This window comes from Anas acuta, chromosome 1 (assembly GCF_963932015.1).
Source record: "Anas acuta chromosome 1, bAnaAcu1.1, whole genome shotgun sequence".
In the NCBI taxonomy this organism is placed as follows: domain Eukaryota; kingdom Metazoa; phylum Chordata; class Aves; order Anseriformes; family Anatidae; genus Anas; species Anas acuta.
The window spans coordinates 84,095,369-84,121,241 of record NC_088979.1 but is presented as its reverse complement, the minus strand read 5'-3'; the positions used below and the strand labels follow the sequence as shown (position 1 = coordinate 84,121,241).

At 55.4% G+C, this 25,873-nt stretch overlaps 1 protein-coding gene across 7 annotated transcripts in view; it reads right to left on the bottom strand.

The window, feature by feature from the left end:
• Positions 1-25,873, bottom strand: part of BCOR (BCL6 corepressor) — a 71,648-nt gene that overhangs the window by 12,823 nt on the left and 32,952 nt on the right. For 3 of the 7 annotated variants that reach the window (XM_068686257.1, XM_068686247.1, XM_068686236.1), the window contains exons 2-10: positions 19,685-19,814; positions 18,204-18,282; positions 14,454-17,279; positions 13,699-13,752; positions 13,056-13,239; positions 5,945-6,226; positions 5,191-5,544; positions 847-1,175; positions 212-481 (exon numbers count right to left, since the gene is read on the bottom strand). In XM_068686257.1, coding sequence (XP_068542358.1) covers positions 212-481; positions 847-1,175; positions 5,191-5,544; positions 5,945-6,226; positions 13,056-13,239; positions 13,699-13,752; positions 14,454-17,279; positions 18,204-18,282; positions 19,685-19,770 — 4,464 coding nt within the window. In that variant the 5' untranslated portion in view covers positions 19,771-19,814. The remainder of the gene's footprint in view (positions 1-211; positions 482-846; positions 1,176-5,190; positions 5,545-5,944; positions 6,227-13,055; positions 13,240-13,698; positions 13,753-14,453; positions 17,280-18,203; positions 18,283-19,684; positions 19,815-25,873) is intronic. The other 4 variants (XM_068686273.1, XM_068686282.1, XM_068686267.1 and 1 more) reach the window with 4 other exon arrangements.

Sequence of the window (25,873 nt, the reverse complement as noted above, 5' to 3'; positions counted from 1 at the left end):
AACAAAGGCCAAAACAACACGGCTCATTAAAGCTCACCCTACCGACTTATAAAAAAAAAAAAAAAAAAAAAAAAGGCACGGGTTCTGCTTGCAGATGGTTTGCATTTAAACAGAAGCGAGGGCTGCTAATAAAACTTCCCCCCGTGCTCGCTCCCGCGGGATCCTGCCCACCCCGTGCCCCCAGGTGACAGAAGCCCCCCGGGGCCCTCACCTCGTAGCCCAGGCGTGCTGCCCGCTGCAGGAGGGTCTCGCCCGCGTTCTTGTTGACGATCAGCCTGCGAGCCTCGGGAGGCATGGGCCGGCTCGGGGTGGTCTCCAGCGGGGGGCTGGCCACCTGCAGCGGCGAGGGCTGGGGGGCGGGCGGCAGCGAGGGGGGCTGCTGCAGGCGCTCGAACAGCTTCTGCTCGTAGGGCTTGGCCGGCGAGGAGTCGCAGTCTGAAGCGGGCTCCGGTCGCTTCCTGACCTTCCTCATTACCGTAACCTGTCAAAATCGTTATCTGTTTAGGTCATTTCTTTCTTTTTTTTTTTTTTTTTTCCTTCCCCTCCTCGCTTTTACAGTGCGGCAAGGGGATTGCATTTTGCCGGCAGAGAATTGCATTCCTCTGCTCGCACTGAATTTTTTACGAAAGCGCTGCTACAGCTTTTAAATGCAAGATCCCTCAATACCCGCAACAGCAGCTTAAACACGGGCAGGTTAAGAAAAGGAAACACAAAATGTGCAAAGCATACGCAGGAACGGCTGAAGGGAACCACCGCTACCCCGCATGCACGGCAGCGCGGCAGTTTTAAGCAGGCTGGCTCTGCATTCGGAGGTGCTAGTGGACAATTAAGTCTAAATAAAGATACCTTATCTTCAGCATTTTCGATATCTGTGGTGTCATCCCCTGTCAGGGATGACCTCCTTCTCCTCTCCTGCAGTGCCAAGTGTTTTGTTTTACACTGACGTTTCCCTGATGGCTTCTCACACTCGGAGTATTTCTGCAGCAGAGATGCAGGTTGGAAATCCTCCTCTTCATCTGTGTACAGCCCATCTGTCTTCCGGCTTTCTTTAATTTTCTGCTGTTTGGCAGCCAACCTCGAGGCTGGAGTACAGCTTGGCTGAGCCTGCCTTTTGCTGTTTGCATTGGTGGATGAAAGGCTCTTCATGTGCGGAGACACTGGGAATACAGGCAAGCCTAAACGGGAAGGAAAGGCATTACACGTTGCATGGTGTGTTAAAAGCAAAACATATTGCTAGCACTTAACACAAGCTCCTTGACTGCTTAAGAGATCTACCAATTACGTTTTCAAATCATTAATATTTTAAAGCGTTCCGCATTCGAATTGTAAACAGCGCCTTTGCAATGCCACGCCGGCTAATCGCCGCGATGCTCTGATAGAGATCGCTACGCCAAACTCCCCGCCACCCGTGCCTGCGGGTGCCGCGGGGGCAAAAGCCTGCCCTGCTGCGGGAAGAGGCCGGTCCTTACCTGGGACTGCCTCGTCTGGCTGGGAACCAACTGCTCCCTCACCCCGCGCCCTGCTGGGCTTCCCTGCCTCCTCTGCTTGAGCTGCGGGGCTGGGGGGAAGGAGGGAGAAGGAGGAGATGCAGGAGCGGGGAGAGGTCTTTGTGGGACAGCACCCGCGGCACGAGGAGGGGGAGCATCATCCTGGCAGCGGTCTGACCTCGAAGCCAGCACAAGAGCACGAGAGGCGATGTGGGAAGCCCCGTGCACGCCCGCGATCCACGGCGTGGGACGGGGACGGGGCAGGAGCAGCCGGCGGCTGTGCTCTCTGAAAGGCTGCGAGAGCAGAAAGCGCTGGGAGGCGAGGCACGGCCAGCGGCAGCGCGCTGCAGCCCGTGGCAGGATGTGTGCAGGGCTGGGTTTTCTCGGCGGATGAGTTAGAACAAGCTGAATCCCACAATCTGGGCCACATGCAAAGAGCATGGGTGCTCCTTTTCAGAGCACGAGCGGGGTTTTTTTTGCAACAAAACAAGGACAAGAAAGTTGACTTTTTATAGCCAGAATTTCCCTCGGGAAGAGAATTGAGGTGACCTCAGAAGCAACTCCTCTGCAGAAAAAAAATGAATTAAAGGTTGCTGGGAAGGAAGGGACACTTCAGCCAAACAATGCCACACCATCGAGGGAAGGTGCGGAAAAAAACCCGGAGCACTTGAGAAAGGCTCTGAGGAGCCTCTGAAGTGATGCTGCTTTCAGAGCAGAAGAGATGGCAGGAGCAAGTAAGGCACAAGGCTGCTCCGAGAACAGACACCTTTATTTAAAGGGACTCGATCCAGAGCCAGTTGGTTAAAAAATAAATAAAAAAATCTAGAATACTCTTAGTGGGCAGCTTCGTACTTCTGTCTTCCCTTAAATAGAGCTGTGAATGCAACTTGCAGAAGGCTTTCTGGATTAAAGATGAAAACAGAAATCCCTCGGTTCTTCAGAGCCACTTTCTAGAAAAAAATGCACACCGCGGCTTGCCAACCAGATGTCAGGGGATTTACAGGACACATGATGTGCAGATTGTTCAGCAAAAATCCACAAACTTTTCAGGCTCTGCGATCAGACAAGATGCCTTCCAGTCGTAGGCTGAGCCTCCTGATGCAAGGTCGTCTTTCCAACTCTGCGGACAGCACGATATCAGAGAAGCGTTTCTCATTCTCCTGCTCCCAACTAACCTGGCTGGGGGAGCACGAGAAAAGCCCAACGCCAATACAGAAGCATCATTGTTATCTCCTTAACGACTTACTAAAAAAATCATGAAGATGGAAAGCAGCAATGAGGTTTGGTGAGGGCAGGGGAAGTCCGAAACCGCTGCAGGGATGCCGTGGAAGTTTAATCACCACCCAAAACGCGTGCTCCAAGCCTGCAGGATTCACGTGAACCCTGTGCTCTGCTCTGACCTCCGCGGTGGTGACAGCAGGCACGGGGCCAAACGTGCGCTGCCGCTGGGAGATGAAGAGCAGCGAAGCGATGCCCAGGAGCTTCGGGATCAATAACGCTGCAAAAGGCCAGTGCTCTCCAGAAAAAGCCGAGCATCAGCCCAGGAAACGCAAGGCATGCGGGCTGAGAAAAAGGCAAGCGGTTCATCCCCAAATCCCAGCCCATCTTCCTGGCCACGACACGCGCGACGGGAGAAGAAACAAGAGCAAGGATATCCCCTTAATATCCATGCAAGAAAAAAAGAAAAAAAAAAAAAAAAAAAAAGTAAAACCAGGCCTCTGAGTGATGTGGGTTGTGGTGAGCCTGACTCAGAGCAGAATTAGCTCCCCAGCCCACAGGACCACGCTGCAGGCTGCCGTGTCCAGCTCCCGTCCCCAGCCCAGCTCCCAGGGGTGATGGATGGGGTCACCGCAGGGATCAGGGCTCTTGTGCTGGCCGGGGACCTGCGGGCACCACCTGGGAGCTGGGAGTGCCTGTTTGCAGACACAGAGAGAAAAAGAGCTGCAAGCCACAGGGGATGTTCCCGTGTTCGAAACACCTGCTTGAGAGCCATGTGTTGGAGAAAAGTTTGAGGGCAGGTCCCGGGAGAGAAGGAAAAGCCAGAAGTCTTCATCCCGGTGTGACCACCCCGCAGAGGATGCTCTGCTGCACAGCGGGGGGGAAATCTCCCCGTCCTAGTGAGCTGCAGAAAAGGAGACTAAAAGGTTTACACTTCAGTGGGGCTGGGGGAGCGCCGGTAAGTGATTTGAGTGATCTCCAGTGCCTCGGCACAATGGCTGGCGAGGCACGATTTAGTCAGGTTTATGGGTTTATTAGAGGCTCCCAAAAGCAGGTTTTTCGTAGCCACGGGGTGAATGAATCTGAATACCTCTGGGGAAAGGGCATAAATCAGGAGGCACCTTGTTTGATTTCCTGGGGTCGTGTGTATGGGAAAGCCTGTTGCTACCATGAGAGGCATTGCAGGGGAAAGCTAGAGCATCCTCACACGGTGTGCCTTCTTGTTAGCGACCCTCGTTTCATCTCTACAAGATATCTTTTTCTGAAAGTACAAAGGGGAGCAGGTGATGGGCAGGGATGTTTGAGCCGATACCACGCTCACCAAGGCGGCACATAAAGCAAGGGAGGAAGAGCGAAAGCTCCCTTTAAACTAAGTTTTGATCTCCCCTTCCACAAATCCTTTTGGAGAACCTTCCCCAACCATAAGCATCAAAGTTTGGGGTTTTCTGCCCTCGGGTAATCCTAATGAGGGGAAAGATGGGTGGGGAGCTTTAGGACAGAAGAGATGCCAATAGTTCTGCCTGCGACCTGGAGATGCCACCCAGGAAAATTGTCCCAAAGCGCAGGACAACCTGGACTCAGCCTTTCCATCGGCACGGGACAACAGATCCACTTGCCTTGTGCTCCTCCCTCTTGAGGGGTCTCGGATGGATTACAAGCAAGGCTGGCTAGGGACATGAAGGCTTGATGAAGCTCCCAGCCCTTGAAGGAGCCCAAACGACCAACTCAGAGCTCCCCACCATGGGGACTGAGCAGAAAAGAGGGATGAGAAGCTGGAGGAGGAGAGGGAGGGAGGGAAGCTGCCAGAGACAAGGCAAGGAAAGCTGATGCTCCTGAGGAGGTGACTCCTGAGGACAGAGACACTGGGAAGACCTCAGCACCCGCACGTGGAGCAAGCCCGGGACAAACCAGCCAGGCATCCCCGAGGGAGGAAGACCAGCCTTGCTCCTGCCCTGGGAAAGGCAGGGAAGCCCAGCAGCAGGGAGGGTGACGGAGGCGTTGCGTTCCCCAGACAGAGCCGCTAGCTGTCCTGACGCTGCTTCACGGGGTCCCCGCCGCCCCAACCCAACCCAACCCCACCCCACACCTCGTTACACGCTCCCTCCCGCGTGGCCTAAGAGCCCGCTCGCTCCCCCCCGGCCCAGAACCGTCGTACGCCCCCCACATCTCCTCTAGAGGCACAATCTCCATCTCCACGTTATCTCCGGAGGGGTTATGGAAAGCCAGAAGGCACACACACGCACGAACACGTAGGTACACGCACATACACAAACACATTTGCTTGTCTGCCAAATATCAGCTACGGTGCAACTCTTAGAGAGGAGGTGTCAGTGCTTATACAAATGGACATCTACAGAAAGATAGATAAGATAGATAGAGAGATATATCTTTAAAATAAAGCTCTCGACAATTCCTTAACATCGGTGGCAGCATGCGTCACTGTAAATGCTAAAGCCAGCTGGTTGCCCTAGTAGTCTCTGCATACCTTGTTCATTGTCACTTGTTTTGAGGGACTCTTCAGACCAACTTCTATTGCTTTTGGCCTCTGACCTTTTCTTGGTGTGCCTTTCTTCTGTGAAGTCTTTGACCTTTGCAGTGGCCTCTGGCTGAACAGCCTCAGCTAAATCTTTCCTGCTTTGCCGGCCCAACTTGCCGGACGGGGATCTCTCTGGTGACACCTGCTGCTCCCATAGTTCCCTAAGATGCTGCAGGTGACGCTGCTTTTTGGGATGGAGCCCTGTTAATTCAATGCACACCTTCAGGTTGGTCACCTCATTACAATTGGGCTCTTCTAAGTGGTTAGAGGAATTGTTTGTCATTTCCCTCTCAGGCCAGTCATCTAATGGAAAAATAACTAAAAATTAATCAAAAAGCCCCCTCAACTTAAAACAAAAGCTACATTTCACTTTCGGGGCATATAGTCTCAGCTTTACCACCACACTATGCATTTTAAAGGTTCGCTCATTAAGGGTTACATGCACTACAGGAACTCGCACTGCTGTGGCTCCAGTGTCCAACGACTAGTGCTTTACCCTCATATACCGAGGTTTTTATATATACATATATATATATACACATATATATATACATACATATATATACATATATATAATTTCAAGTGAAATGACAGTGCTCACATTAGTAACTATCAAGTTCAAAAATGGAAACACATTAAGCCAAAGGGACGTTCCTTTCACGAGACATTCCTTGAGGGAGACCACAGCAAAACGCCAGCCTACCTTTGGAGCTCTTCTTCTTTTTTGCCTTTGACATGAGTTCATCCTGCAGCTCGTCCACAAAGCTTTCGTTTTGGCTGCCATCGTTTTGCACTCTCTCACCAGAGTGTTTACGCTTCCTGTCCAGACGTGGACATGGATGTTGGCCAATATCTTCTGCTGGCTGGTCTTCCGCTTTCTCATATATAGAGTGTCTCTCTAAGTAACATTTCTCATTCGAGAGATCTTTTTCCTCCGGAGTTTCAAGAAAGTGACCTTGGTTGTTTTCTGCACTGGCAAAAGTACCTAGAAGTAACAAATAAAAAAGACATAATAAGTGCAAAAGAATTCACCGTGAGAAAGCTACGCTCTCCGATCTGTTCAATGTCATCCCTATATGACTTAGGGTTTACAAGGCATGCAAATAAATACGAAATTGTACTTCAGAACAAATCTCCTCTGGTCAGCCTAAGTCGGCAGTTGTCTCAACAGCTAAGTACAAATCCCCCGAAAGTACAATACTTTGTGCCGTTTTTTTAAATCACTTTAAGAAGTGCAAAATTCACAATACTTGTAGCCATAGAAACATCACAATATGCTTTTTTTAAATAAAGAAACATCTTTAGATATCAAAAGCACAGACCCTTTTCAGCATGCAACCTCGCCCCCAAAAACCTTGGTAAGTAATAATCCACACTTCGCTTTGCGACGACTTCCTTTTCAAAAATACTTTCTGATGATGGCAGAGTATTAGTTTTTCACTAATTCATAATCTTTCCCTAACTTCGCGCATCGAAATGCAGATTCTGACTTAAAAGCATTTGTCCCTTCTTCTGGAGATGTAAGTGGGAAACGGCGCACGCACACACATTCAGAGGAATACCACTAAGAATAGCTATGATATTTTGCAAAAAGCTCTACTTGAATCCAAGGTTATAAAAAGGCTTCCTCACTTAAAGCAATCAGCCAGTCGCTGTATATCACACGATCTTTATCACCTCCTTTTAAAAAAGACCTCACTTATTCGGGGAGTATTCCCAGCAATAGCAACCAGGTGAGCTTTGAAAAGCCTCCCGGAAAGCGGCCTGACAAACTGGCACAAAAATACCACGTTGCCAAGCTTGCTGTGCCTTCACCTCCCCCCCAGCTCTCCTCCCCCAAAGTTAGGGACAGCTCAAGTGATTTTAAATGGATGCTTGACTTAAAATGGCACTTCATCATCATCTTGAATGGGTAGTCTTTCTTTGGCTTAACCAAATGAGTAGGCAGAGGCGGTACAGAGTGTGTGGCTGCTCATCAGCTTTCTATTTAGCCCTCATGGCTAAAAACTGTATTTTCTCCACGCACGCCTGCTGCTGTTTGCCTCTACTCTCCCTCCTGCGTCCTGGCAGCTCACAGTCCCTCTTCCTCTTCGCCCTTCCTCCTCACTTCCCTTCCCGTTCATACATCTGCCGGTTCCCAGCTGGACTCGCGCCCATCCCCAGCCGTGCAGACATCTCCTTCCTCCCCCCGAGCCTCCCCAGCCTCCTCCTCCTCGCAGCCTGCCTCCAGCTTCTGCTCTTCCCCCTCGCCAGGCGGGGGCTGCCCCCCCCCCTTCCCAGCCCCTCTGCCCTCCCATCAGGTCCCAGCCCCACCGCACCTCCCCAGGGCACCCCGGGGTGCAGCCCAAGCGCATCCCACCAGATCTGGATAGCACCTTCCTCCTGGTTTCACCACCACCCTTGAAATGCCTGCAGTCAGAAAGGGCAGGCAGGGAAAGAAAAAAAAAAAAAAAAAGAAAGAAAGAAAAAAAATCTCTGATTATATTTTTCTTCACCACAACTTGGAAAAGGCTCCGAGTACCACCCAGCTGTTTGCAGGCACCGGAAGACCCAAGAGCATCGTTTTACACCGCTTGGGAAGCTGCCCGCAGGGCTGCTTCGTAAAACAGCGGAAGATATTTGGCCAAGAAAAATCCAAACAGAAGCTGACTTTCTCCAGGCGAGCGTCAGGACCTTCAGGCCACGCTGCTATCTGGTGACCCTGCGTCCCCCAGAGCCAGGCAGAATTTGGAAACACGCCGCGCTCGCGCACGGGGCAGGGAGCGGCCACGCAGCACACCAGCCGTGGCTCACACTACAGAGCAGTGTGCCTTTCAAGGATCCTGTTAAAAACACCTCTATCAGATTTTGGTTTACATTTTTCGCCATAAGGGAACATCGTAATTTCGGCTCTCTGGCCCCGGCAGCAGCTCCACAGCACAGCTCCCGCTGGCCATCCCCAGGCTGGGGCAGCCCTCCTGCTCACGGCGCTGCCTGCCCCTAAAAAAAGGCAGGCACATCCCGAGCAGCCCCCGGAGAAGAGGAAGCAGCAGCAGCCCGAGGAGGGCTTGGATGCTCTTAATCTCCGAGGCTCGCAGGAAGCAGCAATCTAATTCCAGCCTGCCGCCACCGAGGGCGACCGGCTTCGGATTAATTCCTTTTCGACTCGAGGAGGGCTTGGCACGGCCAGGCAGCGCGCCGCCTGCCCGCAGACATGAAAAGGAGGGCAGGGACGCCGGCTGGCAGCTCTCCCCCGCCGGCGCTGCTCGCGGGCTGCGGAGGACGGCGCGCACCCGCTCCTGCTCCCGCGGCTGAGAGCGTGAAGCCAGCGACCTCTCGGCTCGGCTCGCTAATCCCCATTGCATAACCAGCCTGCCACAGCGGGGGACGATGGGGCTGAGGTGCTACGGGGGCAGGATGCCACGGGGAAGGGATGCTGTGGGGCTGGGGCACCACGCAGGATGCGCCCTCGCTGCCCTGCCTCCACCACGGGTCTCTCTGGGGGTCTCTCCCCAGCAAGACCAGCAGAGGAGCACACGCTCTGCTCACACAGGCTCCACTCTGCTCTCAAAGTGTTTTGCCAGCAAGCTGGACCAGCCAAAACGCTGCCCCATATTAAGGGAGAAACAACAGCAGGAAGCCTATCTCGTGCCCTCGACAAGAAGAATTTGTTTGCTTCTGTCCCCCACCCCCGCGTACCTACAACCTCCTCTTCTCTGCCCCAGGAGGAAAAACAACAACAGAACGCTTTGGGTTTTCGTATCATCATTATTCAAACAGCAAAGAGGTAGCCCGAAACATAGGATAAATGCGGAGTTCTCATAGCAACACACCTCGATGAGTAAGGAGATTAAACTCTTACACGTGTTCCTTCCTCAACCCTCAAGCGCTCGCGACTCTCACCACAGCTGTGAGAACCAGCACCGACACCTCAAACCATTTCTTGCCGTCCTACAAAACTACAGACGAGCAAGAATTAAGCCGCGGCTTCTTCACGTACGGTTCCTGCCCGAAGCCCTATTTCCTCGGCGCACCGGCTGCGACCTCGCGAGAAACAGTTACACACACACAGGCAGCCGAAAAAAAAAAAAAAAAAAAAAAAAAAAAAAACACACAACACAACCACCCGCACAAACTGTCCTTCGTTTTTCCATCTTCCTGTTGCGGTCAGCTGGCGGAGACCGGGGCCTCCCATGCAATGCAAACAAGGAAACACATCTTAGCGTTTAAGCTGCAATTCTTTTGTTCAAATAACATGGCAGCTATAAACAGCTTTTCCTCTTCCCCGGAGCAACCTGGTACGGCGCTCCCTTATGCAAGACACCCTTGATTCATCCCGGCACCTTAACGACCAGCCAAACGCTAAAAAACCACTGCCCAGCATCGAGATCACACCACGATTAAAAAATTCAGCAAGGCGCTTTCAGCATCGAATTCAGAGCGTCCCACGGGGCAGAGGAAACGTGGCTGATTTTGTCTTGCTTTTTTATTTTTATTTTTTTCCCCCTCAAAGCATCCCTGCTTGGGAACTTTCCAGATTTGTTTCCTTCTGCCTGAACAAACAAACCGCCATCTCCTTGGGTGGATTTCTTTTTGTTTGTTTGTTTTTTTCCCTCTTTTTTTTTGCACTATGTCCTGTCGAAGGAAGGTAATGACTGACCAGGGCAAAGGACATATTTACTGCTCCGACCTTGAGTTTGTTCAGGCATATCCACAGCCCAGCAACAAAAAAAAAGAGACGTGGATTACCATGCGAACGGGCAGCTCGCTCCGATGCTGAAGACCAGCCACGAGCGATTTGGGAAATCGCAGCCTTCGCTTTCACACCTATAAACTGCTTTAACTTTTTCCTCGCGACCTCACGCCCCGAGATCAGGCTTTGAACCCACCAGGTCCTATTTTCCCTGGGTAAGGATTAAACGGGGAGCGTCTCCCCGCGGTAAAATTAGACAAGCGGGTAATTAGGCTCCCCGAGGAAGAAACTGGCGGCGCGCAGGACGTGTTCAATCTTTCACACTTCAGTATGATTTCCAATACGGCTACGAGAGCGCTGCTGGGACCGACATGCGACCGTCACATGCCCCTATTGATGCGCGTGTCCGTGCCAATAGCTTAAATCACTTGATCTCTGCACAATTCTCTGACTCATGACATATGCATCCCATAATTTATCATGTTTGTGCTATGGAAATGCACCGTACGAGCATTGCCTCAGCAACATTTACAAGTCACCTTGGCAACAAAGCAGCTTCGCTGCTGTTCTCATAATGCCCAGCAAAACCTAAACAAGATGGGAGAGAATTAAAACACCTCGAGTTTAGCCCCTGGCTTAAATTTCTCGGTAATCTGGCATCACGTCTACCCCCTTAAACCAGGCACGAAGCTGCCACCTCTCTCCGGACAGCGCGATGAAGCTGAAGGAGGCTCACAGCACTGGAAAGCTACGCACTGCCCAGTCGGAGGAAAAGTTTAAGGAATCAGATATTGCGCAAAATCGCTTTTGTTGCTGGAAAAAAAAAAAAAAAGAAAAAGAAAAAAAAAAGTCAGCTCGTGTGCTGTACACCTGGGAAAATTATCGAGCCTCGGGGCGAGCTTAAGAAACAGCCCCCATCCCCTCAGGTGCCTGCGTGAGCACCACCTGCCTGCCTTACTCAGCCCGTCCTGGTTGTTGCGCTGGCAGCTTCGGAGGAGCCGAGGGGGCGAGCAGCTGGCACGGCCCCGATCTGGCGCCGCGGGCGAGGAGGCAGCGCCGCAGCCGCGGCAGCGGAGGAGCCGTGCAGGCAGCCGGCAATCACAGTTTCGGTTGCGGTTTTCCTCCTCCCTCCCCACCGACACCCGGCAGGTGACGTGGTCCCGGCGGGGGTCTCGCGGGGCGCGCTGCTCTGCTCGGGGTTTGCGACCTCCTCGGCATCCCCACGGCTGGCGGGAGGCAGAGAGGGAAGCAGGAGAGGCTCCAGACCGGGAGCTGTGTGGAGTTAGGGAGCTTTCAAGCCAAACGCATCAGCGTGGGTAGAAATTGGAGGAAACGGGAAGAAAATAGAGTTTCTCCCACGATCAGCGGCCGCGGCTCTCGCTGGTGATAAGCGAAGGAGAGAGGGGTGAGCATCGTGCTGGGAGACGTGTCGGGAGCGCTGGCAGCACTGAGCACCGGAGGCAATCCCGAGGCGTGAAACTCGGCCTCCTGATTTATCAGCTGCTGTCCCCGGGGGCAGAAGGTGAAACACCGTGATAAAAAACTTTTACTGAGGGCTGAATCTGTACCTGTAAGTACCGGCTGCTGCACGGCCAAGCGTGCAAAAGAGGAGCTCCCTCAGCAGAACCGAGCTGGGATTTTGGGGGTCTATAGATGCAGCCAGACTCTGAAGTATCACGTTAATTCAGAGCTCATTAGCAGCAGAGAGGAACGAGCTAACGTAAGGCTGAACACGCTTTCATCTCAAACACATTTTAGCCAGCAGACCTAGACGAGACCATTTAGCCAGCGCAGCCGGAGACCTCACTAAGTGACGAATTTAAGGACACCCCGTAACGTCAGCCCCGTGCAAGGACGGCAGAGGAGAGGCTGTTTCAGCAGACAGCGATGCTGCGCCCCCCTTCCTCCCCCAGCCCCCAAGGGGGATGCCCCACGTGCCCCCCACGTGCAGGCTCTCGCTCCGTCCCTATGCACATCCCCGACCCCGCAGGACCCGGCTGGCCCTGCCATCAGGGCAAGCTGGCAGCAGGACCCCAGGGCATCACCAGGGCAGCAGCCCCTGAGCTCTCAGCTTAACCACGGTGTTGCCTTTCTCCCCGGAGCCACCCCAGGGCACCGTGGTAAAGGGAAAACCCGTCTGGCTCCCCAGAGAGCTCAGCCTCCCCGTCCCCACCCCGGCACCTGCTCCGCTCCAACAATTAAAAGTTCCCCTTGCTGCCTGGCCAGGCCGATTGCTGCTCAGGCTGCTAGGGCAGTGACAGCGATAGCGCAGTGACTTGATTTAGGTGAGCAGCCGAGCAAGTCCGATTGACCGGCATGCTCTCTGCCAAAAGCATTAAACAAAGACCAGAGCAATAATTCAAAGTTATTAAATTGCCCGAATGAAACCTTCTCCTGGCCCTGCTCGCGCATCTCCACCTACAGAAGAGCAGAGTTAGCCACCCAGTTACACGAGCGCGTGCACACCCGCAGATGCACACACAGGCGCACGCACCACCAAGCCTGCACTGCGCTTCCTCTTGTTTTGCAATGCTTTCAGCATCATTTTTTTATTATTTTTTTTTTTTCCGGGTGGTTAACAACAACGCAGCAGCAGGGGGAACTGATCCTTCCATTAATTATTTAGGTAAAAGAAAAACAATTTGGAAATTGATGGAAGCCAGACGCTTACCAAGGGTTCCCAAATAAAAAGTGATTTTGTCTGCATGCGGTAAAAAAGTTAACGCTGCTTATTTACATTTGCCTTGCTTGCGGGGCAGCGCTGCTGGCTGCTGCCTCCACGGCCCCAACACCTTGCCGCAGCCTGGAGGGAGCAGCCAGCCCCTCCAGCCCCCAAGGACCGCATCGACCAGGCACATGCAACCCCAGCCACTGCAAGAAGTCACCCAGGCAAACAAGTTTTGTATCATTCGGAGTTACACAGGGTTTTTTTTATGGCTGAGCCAGCCCAGCACGTTCCTGCTCCCATCACCCTTCCACCCTGGCCGTGCCACCAACGCCCATGGAGGTTGGGGTTTGGGGTCTCATACATTCCCGACCTGAAGCAGCAGCACCATAGGAACACGGAGACTGTTCCACTGCTGCGAACTGCCGCGGCACAGACACACGCACACGCTTCAGAAAGCCATCGAAACTCGCTTACATCTGTCATTGTCATTTTGGTCAGCAATGGCATCTTCCAGAGCGACAGACTTTGGCTTCTTTTCACTGTTTCCTTTCAAGTTTTCCCAGTCTGCCTGGCTGAATCTGCAGACCTCTGAGTCTTTGGTAGCTGTTTGGCCTTCTCTCTCTTTCATCTCCAACTCTGAGAAGCGCATCATTGCACGCTAGAAAGAGAATTGATATGAAAAAAAAAGTCTTGCGATAAAAGCCACTTCATTTACCTTACCTTATATGAAAGTATTTCCAAAGAAAAATCTGCTCAAAACCAATGTTTGAGAGAGACAGCTTAGCGTAAGAGTTTAAATTACCTGGCTCGTAAAACAGTATTCTAGCATCTATATGCAAATAGCCACACAATTCTTTCATATGTAAGGATATAAATATATATAAACGTACATACTGTATATAAAACAAAAACATTCCGTTTTGGAGGTAAGAGACAAAAACAAAAAGAAAAAAAAAAAGGGAAAAAAACAAAACAAGAACAAAACAAGAACAAAACACAAAACTGTACAATGAATAAAAACGACCATGGCCCACAAACTTCCCTTTGTGTATTTGGAAATGAAATTTAACTCAAAGGTTTATGTAAGAGTCTAGTAATAAAAATTTGAAGAACTGACCTCACAGTAAGCAGCAGGTAGACATAAAATACTGTCCTCTTGTAATCCTTCCATCTATGTAATTAAAATGGGCACTCAATGGATCATTTAGATAATTTCATCCATTTTTATAAGCACAAACCACTTCTTTTCTTAACAATGCAAAACAATTTGGCTTAACTCATCTGTTCATTAAAAGTAAAATACCTTAAGGCTATTCCTACACAGTATCTGTCTGCCATCCCTCAGCAGCAAACCTCAGCACTGCTCCTACTCTTTACTACACATTCTCCTGGTGAAAACGTTGCATAAGACCCACTAATACATGGCTGCTACTCCTCTCCATCACACGTCACGTTTGGCATACTAATCAGAACTTCTGGATACACTTTGCTGGCTGACACTGCAGGCCAAGTGCGAAATTACAGCCACCGCTAGCGCTAGCATAGCATGCATTCCTGCTCGACTCCCCTCCGTAGCTGCGCAAACATTTCATACATACATTAACATTTCTAGCAGATCTTATTAAGAGCCCTCTAAAACTTACTCGTGCACGCATACAACAAAAGCCATACACACTATTCTTTACGTAACCTCGCTTTAATTAACAGACTTCTTTTGCTATTTTTAACCGTTCCTGACGAGCACGCCCTAGCGGAAAAAAATCCCTGCACTTCCCCACCTGCGCTGCTTATGCCAAACTTTAATACTTGACTGCGACTTACAGCCGAGAAATCACTTAAAAGCGCCGCGGTCGTTAAGCCGCAGGGACTCACCTGTAGCGCCCGCTGCTCCCGGCTGAGCTGACTCGAATCTGCGTACAGTTCGGTCGTCACACACTTGAAGCGGTCACCTACATAACCGGCAGAGTTTGCGATCCGTTTTGCCAGTTTGGATGGCTTGGGTTTCAGTATTTTGCCATCCGCAGAGTCCGCGTCGTCGGCTCCATCTTTGGTATAGGTCTGATTGGTGTCGAGGCTCGGCTGCGTGCTTGCCATGCAGAACTGCTTGGCGTCGTCCTGCACTTTGCTGAAAGCCAGAGCCGGGCCATCGGTCTCGTGGGCAGCTTCCAGGAAGGCAGGCGCGGGCTGCACGGCCGCCCTCTCTTTGTTTTGGCTGGCAGGTAAGTCCTCCTTCCTCAAGCCGAACACGGCCGAGCCCTGGGCTTGCTTAAAATTATAGGTTTCGTGCAGATCGTTATTTCTCCCAAACTCCTCTCTCATCACAATAAAATCTCTGTGCTGAGACGCCTGTTCTACCTTGTGCTTCGTAGGGTCATTAGCCTGATTGCCGCTCTCGGCAGCGAAGCCGCTTTTCGTTAAATTCGTTTCGCTTTTAGCATCCTGCTCGTCTCGCAGCAGGTCCGGGAAGAGGTGCTTGTCGCTTTTGGCAGCGTTTTTGCCGTGGCCGGAGCTCTGGTGCAGCTTCGCGCTCTTGTCGCCAGCTGCCTCGAAGTGCATCTTGCCGCCGGTCTCCAGCAGCTCGGGCAGCCTGCTGCGCAGCGCCGGCTCCTCGTAGCGCACCCTCTCGTGGGACCTCGACCTCCTCTCCGACTTCTCCTCCTTGCTCATCTCCAGCGCCGAGTGCTGCAGCAGCATGGGGTGCACCATCCCCATGCCCAGCGCGTCTTGGTAGGTCATGAACTCGCCCCGGCCGGCCGGGAGGCTGTAGGGGAGGCCGGGTTTGGGAGCCAGGTGGCCGGGGTAGAGGCTGCCGTTGGGCAGCAGGACCGGGTGCGGGTAGACGTGCCCCTTCCCGTGCAGGGACAGGGGGCTGATGGCCAGACCCTCCGGCACGGGGTACGGGAGGTAACTCCTGGGGTAGGGCAGAGGCGGGGAGCGAAACGCCTCGTTGGGCGGCAGAAATATAGGGCTGGAGGCCAGGGCGCTCTCGCTGGCCTTGAAATTAGCTTCCTGGCCGCAGGACTTGGCCACCTTATTGCTGTGCTTGGCCGAGGCGGCCACGGGCTGCCCGACGTGCTGGATGACGGAGGCCGTGCTCTCCGCGCCGCCCCGGGCCGCCTTGGCGCAGTCGGCGTTGGCGTTGGGAGCCGGCGAGGCCGAGGCCGGCCGCCCCCCCGTCGGCACCGTCCCCGCAACGCTACCGACCACCGCCTCCGTGCCGCCCATCCTGGGGCAGGAGGAGCTCCGCTGCTGCGGGATCACCCAGTCCAGCGCCTTGTTTTTCAGCGGGACGCTTTTGCCGCTCTCCTCGCCGGGGCCGGGGCCGGGAACGATCCAGGAGGACGGCGCCGTGCTGATGATTTCGGGCCGGTAGATGGGGCAGCCGTTCCCGGGGGAAAGGGTCTCCTTCTGGGCATCGCCCCCCGGCAGCAGCGCGCCGCCTCCCGCCCGGCCGTGCACCAGCACCGTCGGCGGCATCTTTTTCACGTGCTCCGCTTTGCCGGCGGCCTCGGCGTCGACCACCTTGGCCGACAGGTCCAGGGGCTTGTCGGTGACGTCTTTGGTTGGAGCCTGCTTTTCCAGGAGCGGGGGCGACCGGCTGTCTTTGCGGTCGTGGCCGGCTTTCCTGACGTGCGGCGCCGCCTGGGCAGGTCCCTCGGCCGCCTCGCCAGCCTTGGGCAGCTTCCCGTTGGGCAGCCGGGCGGGTGGGAAGTCGGCGCTCACGTTCAGGTAGGGTTTGGGGAGCGCGACCGAGGAGGAGGGCGAGGTGGCGATGCTGGGGAAGTGTTTGTGAAACTCGGCGTAGGCGTCCCCGACCTGGGCGGGCAGCGGGAGGCGCGGGGACGGGCGCGGCGAGTGGGGCAGCAGGAGCGCGGGGTCGGGCGCCATGCCGCTGGGCGCCGTCTTGGCGGCGGGGACGCGGGGCTGTTTGCTGTTCTGCAGGTGCGGGTAGGCGTGCGCCTCGACGGGGGTGCCGGGGCTCACCCCCATCTTCCAGGACAAGCTCTTATCCGGGCAGTGCACCAAGGGCGGGATGGCCGGAGAGGCCGAGGCGGCCGAGATCCTCATGGGCGAGGCGAGCGACGAGGGGATGTGCGGGGCGACGTAGTGGGAGGGAGGCAGGTACAAAAAGCGCTCACCGTTCGTGCACACGGGCGAGTAGGCCAGGTGCTGCGGCAAGCTGTAAGTGGACTGCTGAGGTAGCAACGCCTTGTACATGTTCAACGAATACTTATTTGGTGAGTCAAGGAAAGGGTATATGGTGGGTGTCGCCCCCTCCATGTAGGGATTCACCCAGGGGAGCCTTAGGTAGCTAGCACCATTGACACCGAGGGGGCTCTGCTTGTCGCTCGCGGCTCGGTCCAAGCCCAGCGTCTCTCCCGTGGGGACAGAGTTTTTTTGTATTCCAGGTGGCGTTTTGTATATAGCGCTGAAGCCGTTCGGGCCTTTTCCAGCGACGGCCGCATTTTCTACCGCTTCGGGGGGGTTAGACTTAAACTGAATCTCTGGATTTCTTTCGGGAGTAAATCCGAGACCAGCTATAGAACTCGCAGCGTCCCGCGACTTTTCGGAGCCGATCCCACACAAGCTGGAATAGACAATACTACTGGGGACTCTGAGTCCTTCTCGCATAAGTCCAGACCTGTCCATACTCAGAGCTGCGAGACTGTCAATGCGATGGGCTGTAGTTGCATCCACCTTTACAGAACAAGAAATAGGTTACTTTGGCATTCTGCTGAAACTGCTACCGCTCGGACTACAGATACACGTCATCGTTTTGAAGAGAAGCACCACCGAGGCAAACAAACACACGTTTCGCTGGGAAAGCATGCACAAGGTTGGCCACGCCAGAGAGCGTGGGGACAGGAAGCTGCAGAACAACACAGACCACCGCAGACAAAAAGATAAGGATCACTCTACATCTGAAAACTAAAACCAAAGGCTTGAGGACCCGTAGCCCAAACACCCAAAAGTGGCTCAGAGCTGACGCTCGGTGGCACTGCTCCCGTGCAGCGCTGCGCCAGCTGGCTCCAACTCCTTGACCCCAGCCCCACGGAGCAAGAGGGTGAGGGCACGGAGAGCAGAGCTTGGAGGAGAGCCAAGAGAGAAGGAGGGAGAGCATCTCCTCCTCCTCCTCCAGGACCTCCTCCGCAAGGTTGATCCGCAAGGCAAGGCATCTAAGCACGTGGCACAGAGGAACATCTGCCGTCACTCAACGGCACAGCGCTGAGCTTCTTCACCGCTCGCTGCTCCCCACGTACACTCGACGGAGGAAACTGCCAGCTTTGCTGAAATGTCGATGTGCTCGAGGATTAAACCCTCTCGTTAGACGTCGTGGTGTGCTGCGTGACATTGCTCATGACGGAGCGAGGGAAAGACGGTGAAGCCACACAGCAAGGCACACCACGAAGTCAGAGCGGAGAGACTAACGAGATAAGCAAAAGAGCCCCGTGTCACCGCTTCCCAGAAAGAACCCCTGCGTGCCCGAGCACGGATAAAACTGCAAGAAAAAGGCATTTTAATCGCGTCTCCAAAGGCAGCATGCACTAACACCCGCAGGTGGAGATGGGGAGGGAAGGACAGGCGCTGATGCAGGCTCAGCACGAAGCTACGGCTTCTTACCACACTGTGATTCAGGTGATTTTCCTCCCTCAACTCCAGTCTGCTTTTCGGTGCATCGCCATCATTAACTGGAATTTTCCTGTTTTAAAAACAGAAGCTTGTTATCGGGAGACATCCCATGCATCTCCTATCAGCACGAGGCTGTGTCACCTCCATACCCTGATTCCCCTAGGGAAGTCCCACGCGACACCGTATTTACCATGCCGTGTACCAGCACACGGTGACTGCTTCACAAAGCGAGGACCGTTTGAAAACAACCACAAAGGGTTTGGAAACTAGGACCGTGCTAAGCGCATCTTGGAGCAGTCTCTTCCAACGCACAGGATTGTTGCCAAGCTTTTCTATTTTGACCCCCCCACCGCCTTTTTTTCTTTTCCAAGGAGAAAACACACCATTTTCAATGTGCCCTTTTCACGTAGCACCCATAAAGGCTGCAAAGGAGAAAATTAAAACACACGCAACTTGTATCACACGAACGTCAGCTGCTCCATGCTAAAGAGGGAGCTGCACATCTGTGCCATACCAGTGTTGCAGCACTGGGACTTGTTATCACGGCAAGCACCGATAAAGAATATACCTTAGTGCCAAATTTCAAATCCCGGGGATAAAAACCGCTGACGTGCGGCAGAAGGAAAGTTTCACCATTACCCCACAGAACCCCTTGCACTCCAAGAGCTTTATTAAAGGCACGCCATCGCCTCCCTCGGAAACGTGACACGTAAAGCCGTACCCAAAAAACTGTGAGGAGAGGTGAGGGCTGCCAAGCGAGACGCTTGGCTGCTTTCCCGCAGTTTATGTTTGCGAGTAGTTTTCCCTGCAAAACCCCAAAACTTTCCCCGGCTTCTGGGAGCCCTTCCCCACGCCGGTGAGAACACAGGCTCAAAGGGAAGGCAGAAAAACACTAAAACCACACGGAATTGGCACGGGGAATTGAAGGCGTACCTGAAGCTCCGTGCTGAGGGCACTGCAAGTGCCTGCATCACCCCATTGAAAATTATTAAAAACTGTAATTTTGATCATCAAAGGAACAATATTTGGCCACGAACAGGCCACCGTTCCTATTGCACAGGCCAAGCTGTTTGTTTGAAGGTGGAGAACGTCGAGTGCCACGTCTGAGCCCCCCCCGCCGCACAGAGCCACGGCGAGAGCCTGCGCGGCGCTGGCTTTAATTCCCCTTCACAAATATGAAATAATAAATTAATTGTAAAAGCGCGCTTAAAGGCTGCTTTGGGGAGTAATCTCTTTAAAGGGCGTCCCCGCTTCGCTGACCCAGGTTGCCTGTTAAATAGTAAATCACCGGCTGCTCCACCGCTCTCGGGCACGGCTGGTTTCTCCCCGCCTCCCCCCTCGGAGCCGGGCTGATCTCGATGCGAGGAGGCAGCTCCCTGCTCCGGCTCCGGGGAAGGAAGCGAACGAACTCCGAGCCCCGCACGCTGCAGAATTACGGCGCGGTTTAACTCGCCAGGAGCTTAAATATTTACCTGTCTTCATTAATTCCACACATGCGGACCCTTTCATTGCTCATCCAGCTATGAACGTTGCCATACAGGGGAGTTGCAGAAAGCATGACGTCTTCTTAAAAATTGCTGCTTTTCTTCACGGTTTTATATTCTATTAAAAAAAAAAAAAAAAAAGTTGAGCAGATTTGTCTAGGAGGAAGTGCAAACATCACAGCGGAGCAGCCAGCCTCCCTCCGGGTAATTAATAATGAATGCAGGATTGGTGCGGGGAGCGAGCTGCCTACGTTAACCGCTAAGGGAGATACCCTGCAATAAAGGAGCAAATTGAGGGCATTTATAGGTCAGAGGAGATGGATCTTTTCCCCAGCGCGCATCCAGAAAATTAAGAATCATTCCAGGCTATCGACAAATAAAACTTTCTCCGCCGCCTTCAATTTGAACACGAAATGACTCAGCCGGCCAAGTGCGCGCCGGTACCCAAACGTTCACCTCACAGGGGCCGAAAGGGCAGGGGAGCCCCTGGGCGCCGGGGGCAGGTTGGAAAGCACCCGCAGGCAGGCAGGCAGGCTGCCAAAAGCCCCGCGTGGGGAGCGCAGGGGAGCAGGATGTGCGTGGCAGGAGCAGCAGCCCCGCACCGTGTGCGTGAGCCGCGCTGAGGGCTGGGAAAGCGTTCACGTGAGGAGCGAGACCGAGGAGCCGCTTTCCGCGGAAGGGAGCCAAATCAAAACCTCCCCTTGAGCGTCTGCACATGGCTAACTTGGAGAAAGGGGTTAAAAATAGTAAGTGGGTTGGCGAGCTCCCCACCCCTTGATTTGATTAAGCACCGAGCCCTGGTGGCTTCTGCATCGGAGCTGCTGCTGCTGCTGCTGCTGCTGCGAGTGCTTTCAGTAATTCAATGACGCCTGCTCACTCCAGGGAAAGAAATCATTAGCGGGCTCGCTGGAGAAGTATTAGCAGTCCGAGAGGATCGGCGCTGCGTGCAGCGGGAGAGGCAGGTGAAAGGTAACCGCCTTTTCGCGTCCAGCGGCGGAGGGGAATGCCTCTCCCTCCCCGCCACCTCTCCTCACGCCACCTCCGCTCGCATTAAATTCTAGTTTGCTGCATGAGTGAAGTGTCAGGACAAGCTGCGTTTTATTAACAGGATTATCGCGGCGCATGATTTATTCCAGTGCAAGATTTTAATTGCTCTTTGGAGGTTGAGTCGTTTCTTTTGACTGAGCTTCAGCCTGCATCCTGCTGCTAAATGCTGGGTTAATAAGTAGGGGGAGCCTTTAATGCACAGGATATCCCTCAGCTCTTCCTCTCTCACAAAAATAGAAGCCTTTAAGCGGGAGGCATGATACTCCTTTTACACACACACAAGCCAGTAACGGGTGATTGACCACTGGGAGTTTAATGCATAACGTCTCCCAAAGCATACATGCTTCCCCAGCAAACTCATTTCCTTTGTTAGGCTACAGAATATGCAAATGATCGCTTTGGCATTTAATGGGGAAGAATCCCAGATTGTGCCTTTAACACAATACTTCACACACGTTCGGAGAGATTTAAGAACTAAAACGGCAGGAAAGCCTTGTTCCCGAACACTTTCTTCTCCCCTTAGAGAGGCCTTTTGTGCAAAACTCCACGTCTGGAACAAATGTATATTAATGAAACGGCGTGTTGACCCTCCTCTCTCCAGAACGGTTAGCTTTCCATAATGAAGTCCACAAAAATCGCTGCGAGGAAACAAAAATCTGCGGAGATTAGATACCGCGCTATCATTCAGAAGGAGTTATTTCACTGGAAAGACGGTTTCTGGACAGATTTACTGTTTTCCAGATGCGCCGCTCGTAATGTTTTCAATAGAGGCAGCGGCAGCATGGCGAGAGTGATTTAGGGTTTTACATAAGGTTAGTAGCCGCCCCGCGCGCTGCATCAGCTGCCAGCAACGGGCACGGGCTCGCGGGAGGCCGGGCTCACAGGAGGCCTGGCTCACACCCCGCTGGCTTTCGGGGTGTCCCGCTTTCCCTGCTGGAAACGTATCGCCGAGATAAGGCGCCGTGCCTCAAGCAGAGCCATCCGTCCCCTGACACGTGCAGATAACGAACCGCCAGAGCCGTGTGGGAGACCGATGGGCTCCCCGCGTGCAGCGGGTGACCCGCAGGCCCCGTATCCCTCCGGCACAGCCACGCAGGGTGTGGAGAAGCGTGGGCACCAAGCCCTCTGGGCACCACGCTGCCAGCCCCCGTCCCCAAAAGCCGCCCCCTGGGCTCGCACGGCCCCGGGTGCACGCGTGTGCGCCTTCCTCATCGCCGCCCTGATGAACTTCTTGTGAACTGCTTAAAAGTGGAGGTCTGCTGAACGAGCAGCGGCGCCACTGCCAGCCATAATTTCATTGCAACGAGCAACAGACTTTTAACTCTTCGCACACCCCTTTTTCCTTTCCTCCTCCCTCCCGTCGCCTGTCCCTCGAGGGGGGGGGGGGACATGAGCCAAGCAGCCACCACTCGCTGGGACCGGTGGCGTGCCGGGGGGGCTCCGCTGCATGGCCGGGGGCTCCAGCGGGTGACCGGGGGCACCGGCAGCTCTCGGGGCGGCGGGGGGGCCGTGGGGAGGATGGAAACGCTCCTATTTATACCGCACTTCCGCGGGGGCGGCCCCGTTATGAAACCCCGACGGCAGGCTGAGCTGCGCGCTCCAGCGCAAGGTACCAGCGGCGGAGGAAACCAAGGACACGGCCCTTCTTCTTCTTCCTCCTCCCCCCTCTCCTCCTCCTCCTCCTCTTCTTCTTCTTTTTCTTCCCTCTCTCCTCCTTCTCCCCCGTCTCCCCTGCAGGGCGCAGGAGCTCCCCGCGGCCTCCCGGGCGCCCCCGCGGCTCGGGGCAGGGCTCGGCCGCCGGAGAGCGCCCGGCATTTCCTCCGGGAGGTGTCTGGCCGATAAAGCTATTTGCGGCTAAATATAGCCGGTGATGCACGGAGGGAGGGGGGCCGGCTGGGGAGGAGGAGGAGGAGGAGGAGGAGGCACGGAGGGAGAAGGGGGAGGAGGAGGAGGAGGAGGAGGAGAGGTTGGGGGGGGGGGGAGCGAGCCACGCAAGGCACACGCGGTTCCGCAGCGCTGCCGCCGTGTGAAACCAGTTGTGAAAAGCGCCTGCAAGCACTAACCTGCCTCCCGGCGTGCTGCCGAGCGGCGTGCCGAGCCGTGCCGAGCCGTGCTGTGCCGTGCCGAGCCGTGCCGAGCCGGGAACACCCAGCGCCCCGCGCCGCAGAGAGGCAGGCACAGGCACACAGCGCACGGCGCTGCTCGGGCAGCCGATTAAAAAAAAAAAAAAAAGGAGAAAAAATAAAAAGGGAAACGTTTCGGGTCTCCCTCGCAACGTCAACAGACTTTTGGCAGCCGCGGCCGCCAGCAGCAGCAAAGTTTTGTTAACGCGCTCCTGGCGTGGAGACGAGAGAAGCCCGCTGCCCGCGGGGAGGGGGGGGAGGAGGAGGAGGGGAGAGGGGGGAGGAAGCTTCCCCGTGCCCTAGGGGACAGCTGGGGAGGGGGGCAGCCCCTTGTCGCGCCCCCCCTCCCCAACGCGAGGTGAAAACCCGGCCGCGGGAGGTTGGGGGGGGATTTAGGGGGGAGCCGGAGGAAGCCCGTCGGGGCCGGCGGCTGCAGCGAGCCAGGAAGCGGGGCGGGAGGAGAAGTGCAGCGGCGCACGAGTTCCCTTTTGGCGCCTTTACTCTTTCCACCTCCGAGCTCCGCCTGGCAGCCCGCCAGTTTCCACTTGCACAAGCCACAGAGAGCCCTCGGCAGCCGTCGGGGGGGAGGAGGAGGAGGAAGGCGGGGAGGGGGGGGAAGGACGGAGCAAAAAAGGGAGGGGGGGGAGGTTGGAGCTCGGCTGCGAGCCGCCGAGCGAGCGAGGGAGCGCGCCGGTGGCACCGGCAGGCGCTTAAGCAAACAAGGCGGCCTTTCGGAAATTAAAAACAATGCAATAAATTAACCCAGCTCGGGGCCGGGGCCCCCCCCTCTTTCTTTCTCTCTCCCCCCCCCCCCCCCTCACCTCCTGCCTACCGCCGCCGCTTGGTTCCAGGCCACTGAAAGGATCATTTCTAGATTTGTGAAAATCCCTGCGAGAGGGAGTGAAAAGCAATCGGGGACTCGTAGCAATCGACTTCGATTAGCCCTCAGACCGCTCATCTGGAGCTTGATTTAAAGGGCAGCGCTTGCGCGGTATTTATAAGCTTAAATGCGGGCAGCTGCTTATGAATGTGCGCGGCTCCCTCGTTTATCTTGTGCCTCCGACTTACATATTTACGAGTTATAAAAACAACGACCTGTGCCACCCGCTCGAAAGGAGACTTTAAAGCCACCGTGTTATTGCGCCGTTTACAACGCGCCGTATAAAGCTCTGGCAACAGCCAGCGATCTAATATTAGACCGGCGTTTAAACTAGAGGGGTGGCTGCGCTTTTTTTTTTTTTTTTTTACACCAAAAAAAAAAATACCGCGGGTTATTTTCTGCAATCTCCACACGGCATCACCGCTAGTGACACGTTTTGTAAACCAGAGGAGGAAGCTGCAGCCTAAGTAGCCGCCGCTCGGATCCGCGGATTAGAGAAGAAGTTTGACCTTTACCCGGGACGTGTGGCATTTCATTTAACCAGAAAGCTAAGCACAATGCGCCAGCGAGATCGCTAAACCGATTTAAAATACATCTTGAGTCATGCGCCACGCTGCTGCGCTTCGCTTCTCGGCAGCGCGCAGGCGAGCGCAAGGGGGTCGGCGGCTATTTTAAGGCTCCTGCCGCAGCCCCCCCCCGCTCCCGGCGGCTCCCCCCCAACATCCCCATCACGTGTGGGACGGCGACCGGGACTTTCTGCCGTGTAAACACAGCGCTGCGGAGCCAGCCGGGGGCAGCCGGGGCCGCCGCTCCGCTCCCAGCCGCCGGGGCTCCCCCCCTCGCCTTTTCCCCGACGGGGGGCACGGCGGCGGGGGGGCCGCTGCGCAGCGCCCGGCGGAGATCCCCCCCTCTTCTCCATCTCCCCCCGATTTTTCCTCCTCCTCCCCCGCCCCGATGCTGTCGGGGGCGGGCTGCGAGCTGCGGGTCCCCCCTCCTCTCTTTCCCCGGCTCCCCCCCCCCCCCCGCGCCGTCTGTCACGCCTTGGCCCCTGCACAGCCCCGTCGCTGCGCCGTAGCGGCAGCAGCGCTTTCCCCCTTTCCCATATGCTGCGAGGCGAATCATTGCATTGCTCTCAGCGCCGGCTGCAGCCAAAAAGGGAAGGGAGGAGGGAAAGGAGAAGAAGGGAAGAAAAAAAAAAAAAAAAGTTTTCAATTAATGATAAGCCTAGGAACTGGGGAAGGGGGCGGGGGAGGAGGCCAATAAGGGAAAGTTAAAATGGCTGGCGAGCCTTCAAATAACCCTGCCCGGAGCCCACGGGGCGCTGCCCGCCGGGAAGCCCTGGGGAAAGCCCCCGCCGGGGCTGCAGCTCCGTGGGGGCGGCCCCGGGGGCCCGGGCTGCCCCGGGCACAGGCAGCGCCAGCACCTGAAGAGGACGGGACAAACGCGGGGTGGAAGGGGTCAGAGCACGCCGGGGGGGGGCTCGACACGGGGCTGCGGAGCCCCCCCAGCCCTCCCGCACCCCCGGGGTTAGGCGAGGCGGCTGGTACCCAACTTGGAGGCGTCGCCGCACCGAGGATTTCCCGGGGATCCGAGGGAAACACCGCCCCGGCGGCCCCGCACCGGCCCTCCGACACCCAATTCCCCTCTGCCCGGCGTGCCCGAAGTCCCCCCAGCCCCCAAGGCAGGCCGAGGAGACCCGGGGGTGCCCGGGGGGGGGGCTCCAGCAGGGCCGGGGGTTTCCCCCCGCACCCGGCGCCGCTCCCGGAGGCGGCGGCGAGGGGGGGGGAGCCGCAAAGCGGTGGCCCCGCGGCGAGCCCCGGGAGCCCCCCCAGTAGCCGGGGCCCCCCCGGCGAGAGCCCGGCCCCCCTTTTCCGTCGCCCACCCGCCGCGGCATCTCCCTACCCAGGCCGTCCGCGCCATTTTAGAGACACGCACACACTCCCTCCCTGCACACCCTCGCACACCCGCTCGCACACACGCACGGGAGCGAGGTTTCCGCTGCCGCTGCCAGAGACAACAGGCAGCAGCCGAGCCCCGGCTGCGAAGGAGGAGCAGCGGCGGCAGCGGGGGCGCCCGGGCGGCCCCGGCTCTTCCCCCCCCCCCCCTCCTCTCTCCTTTTCCTCCTCC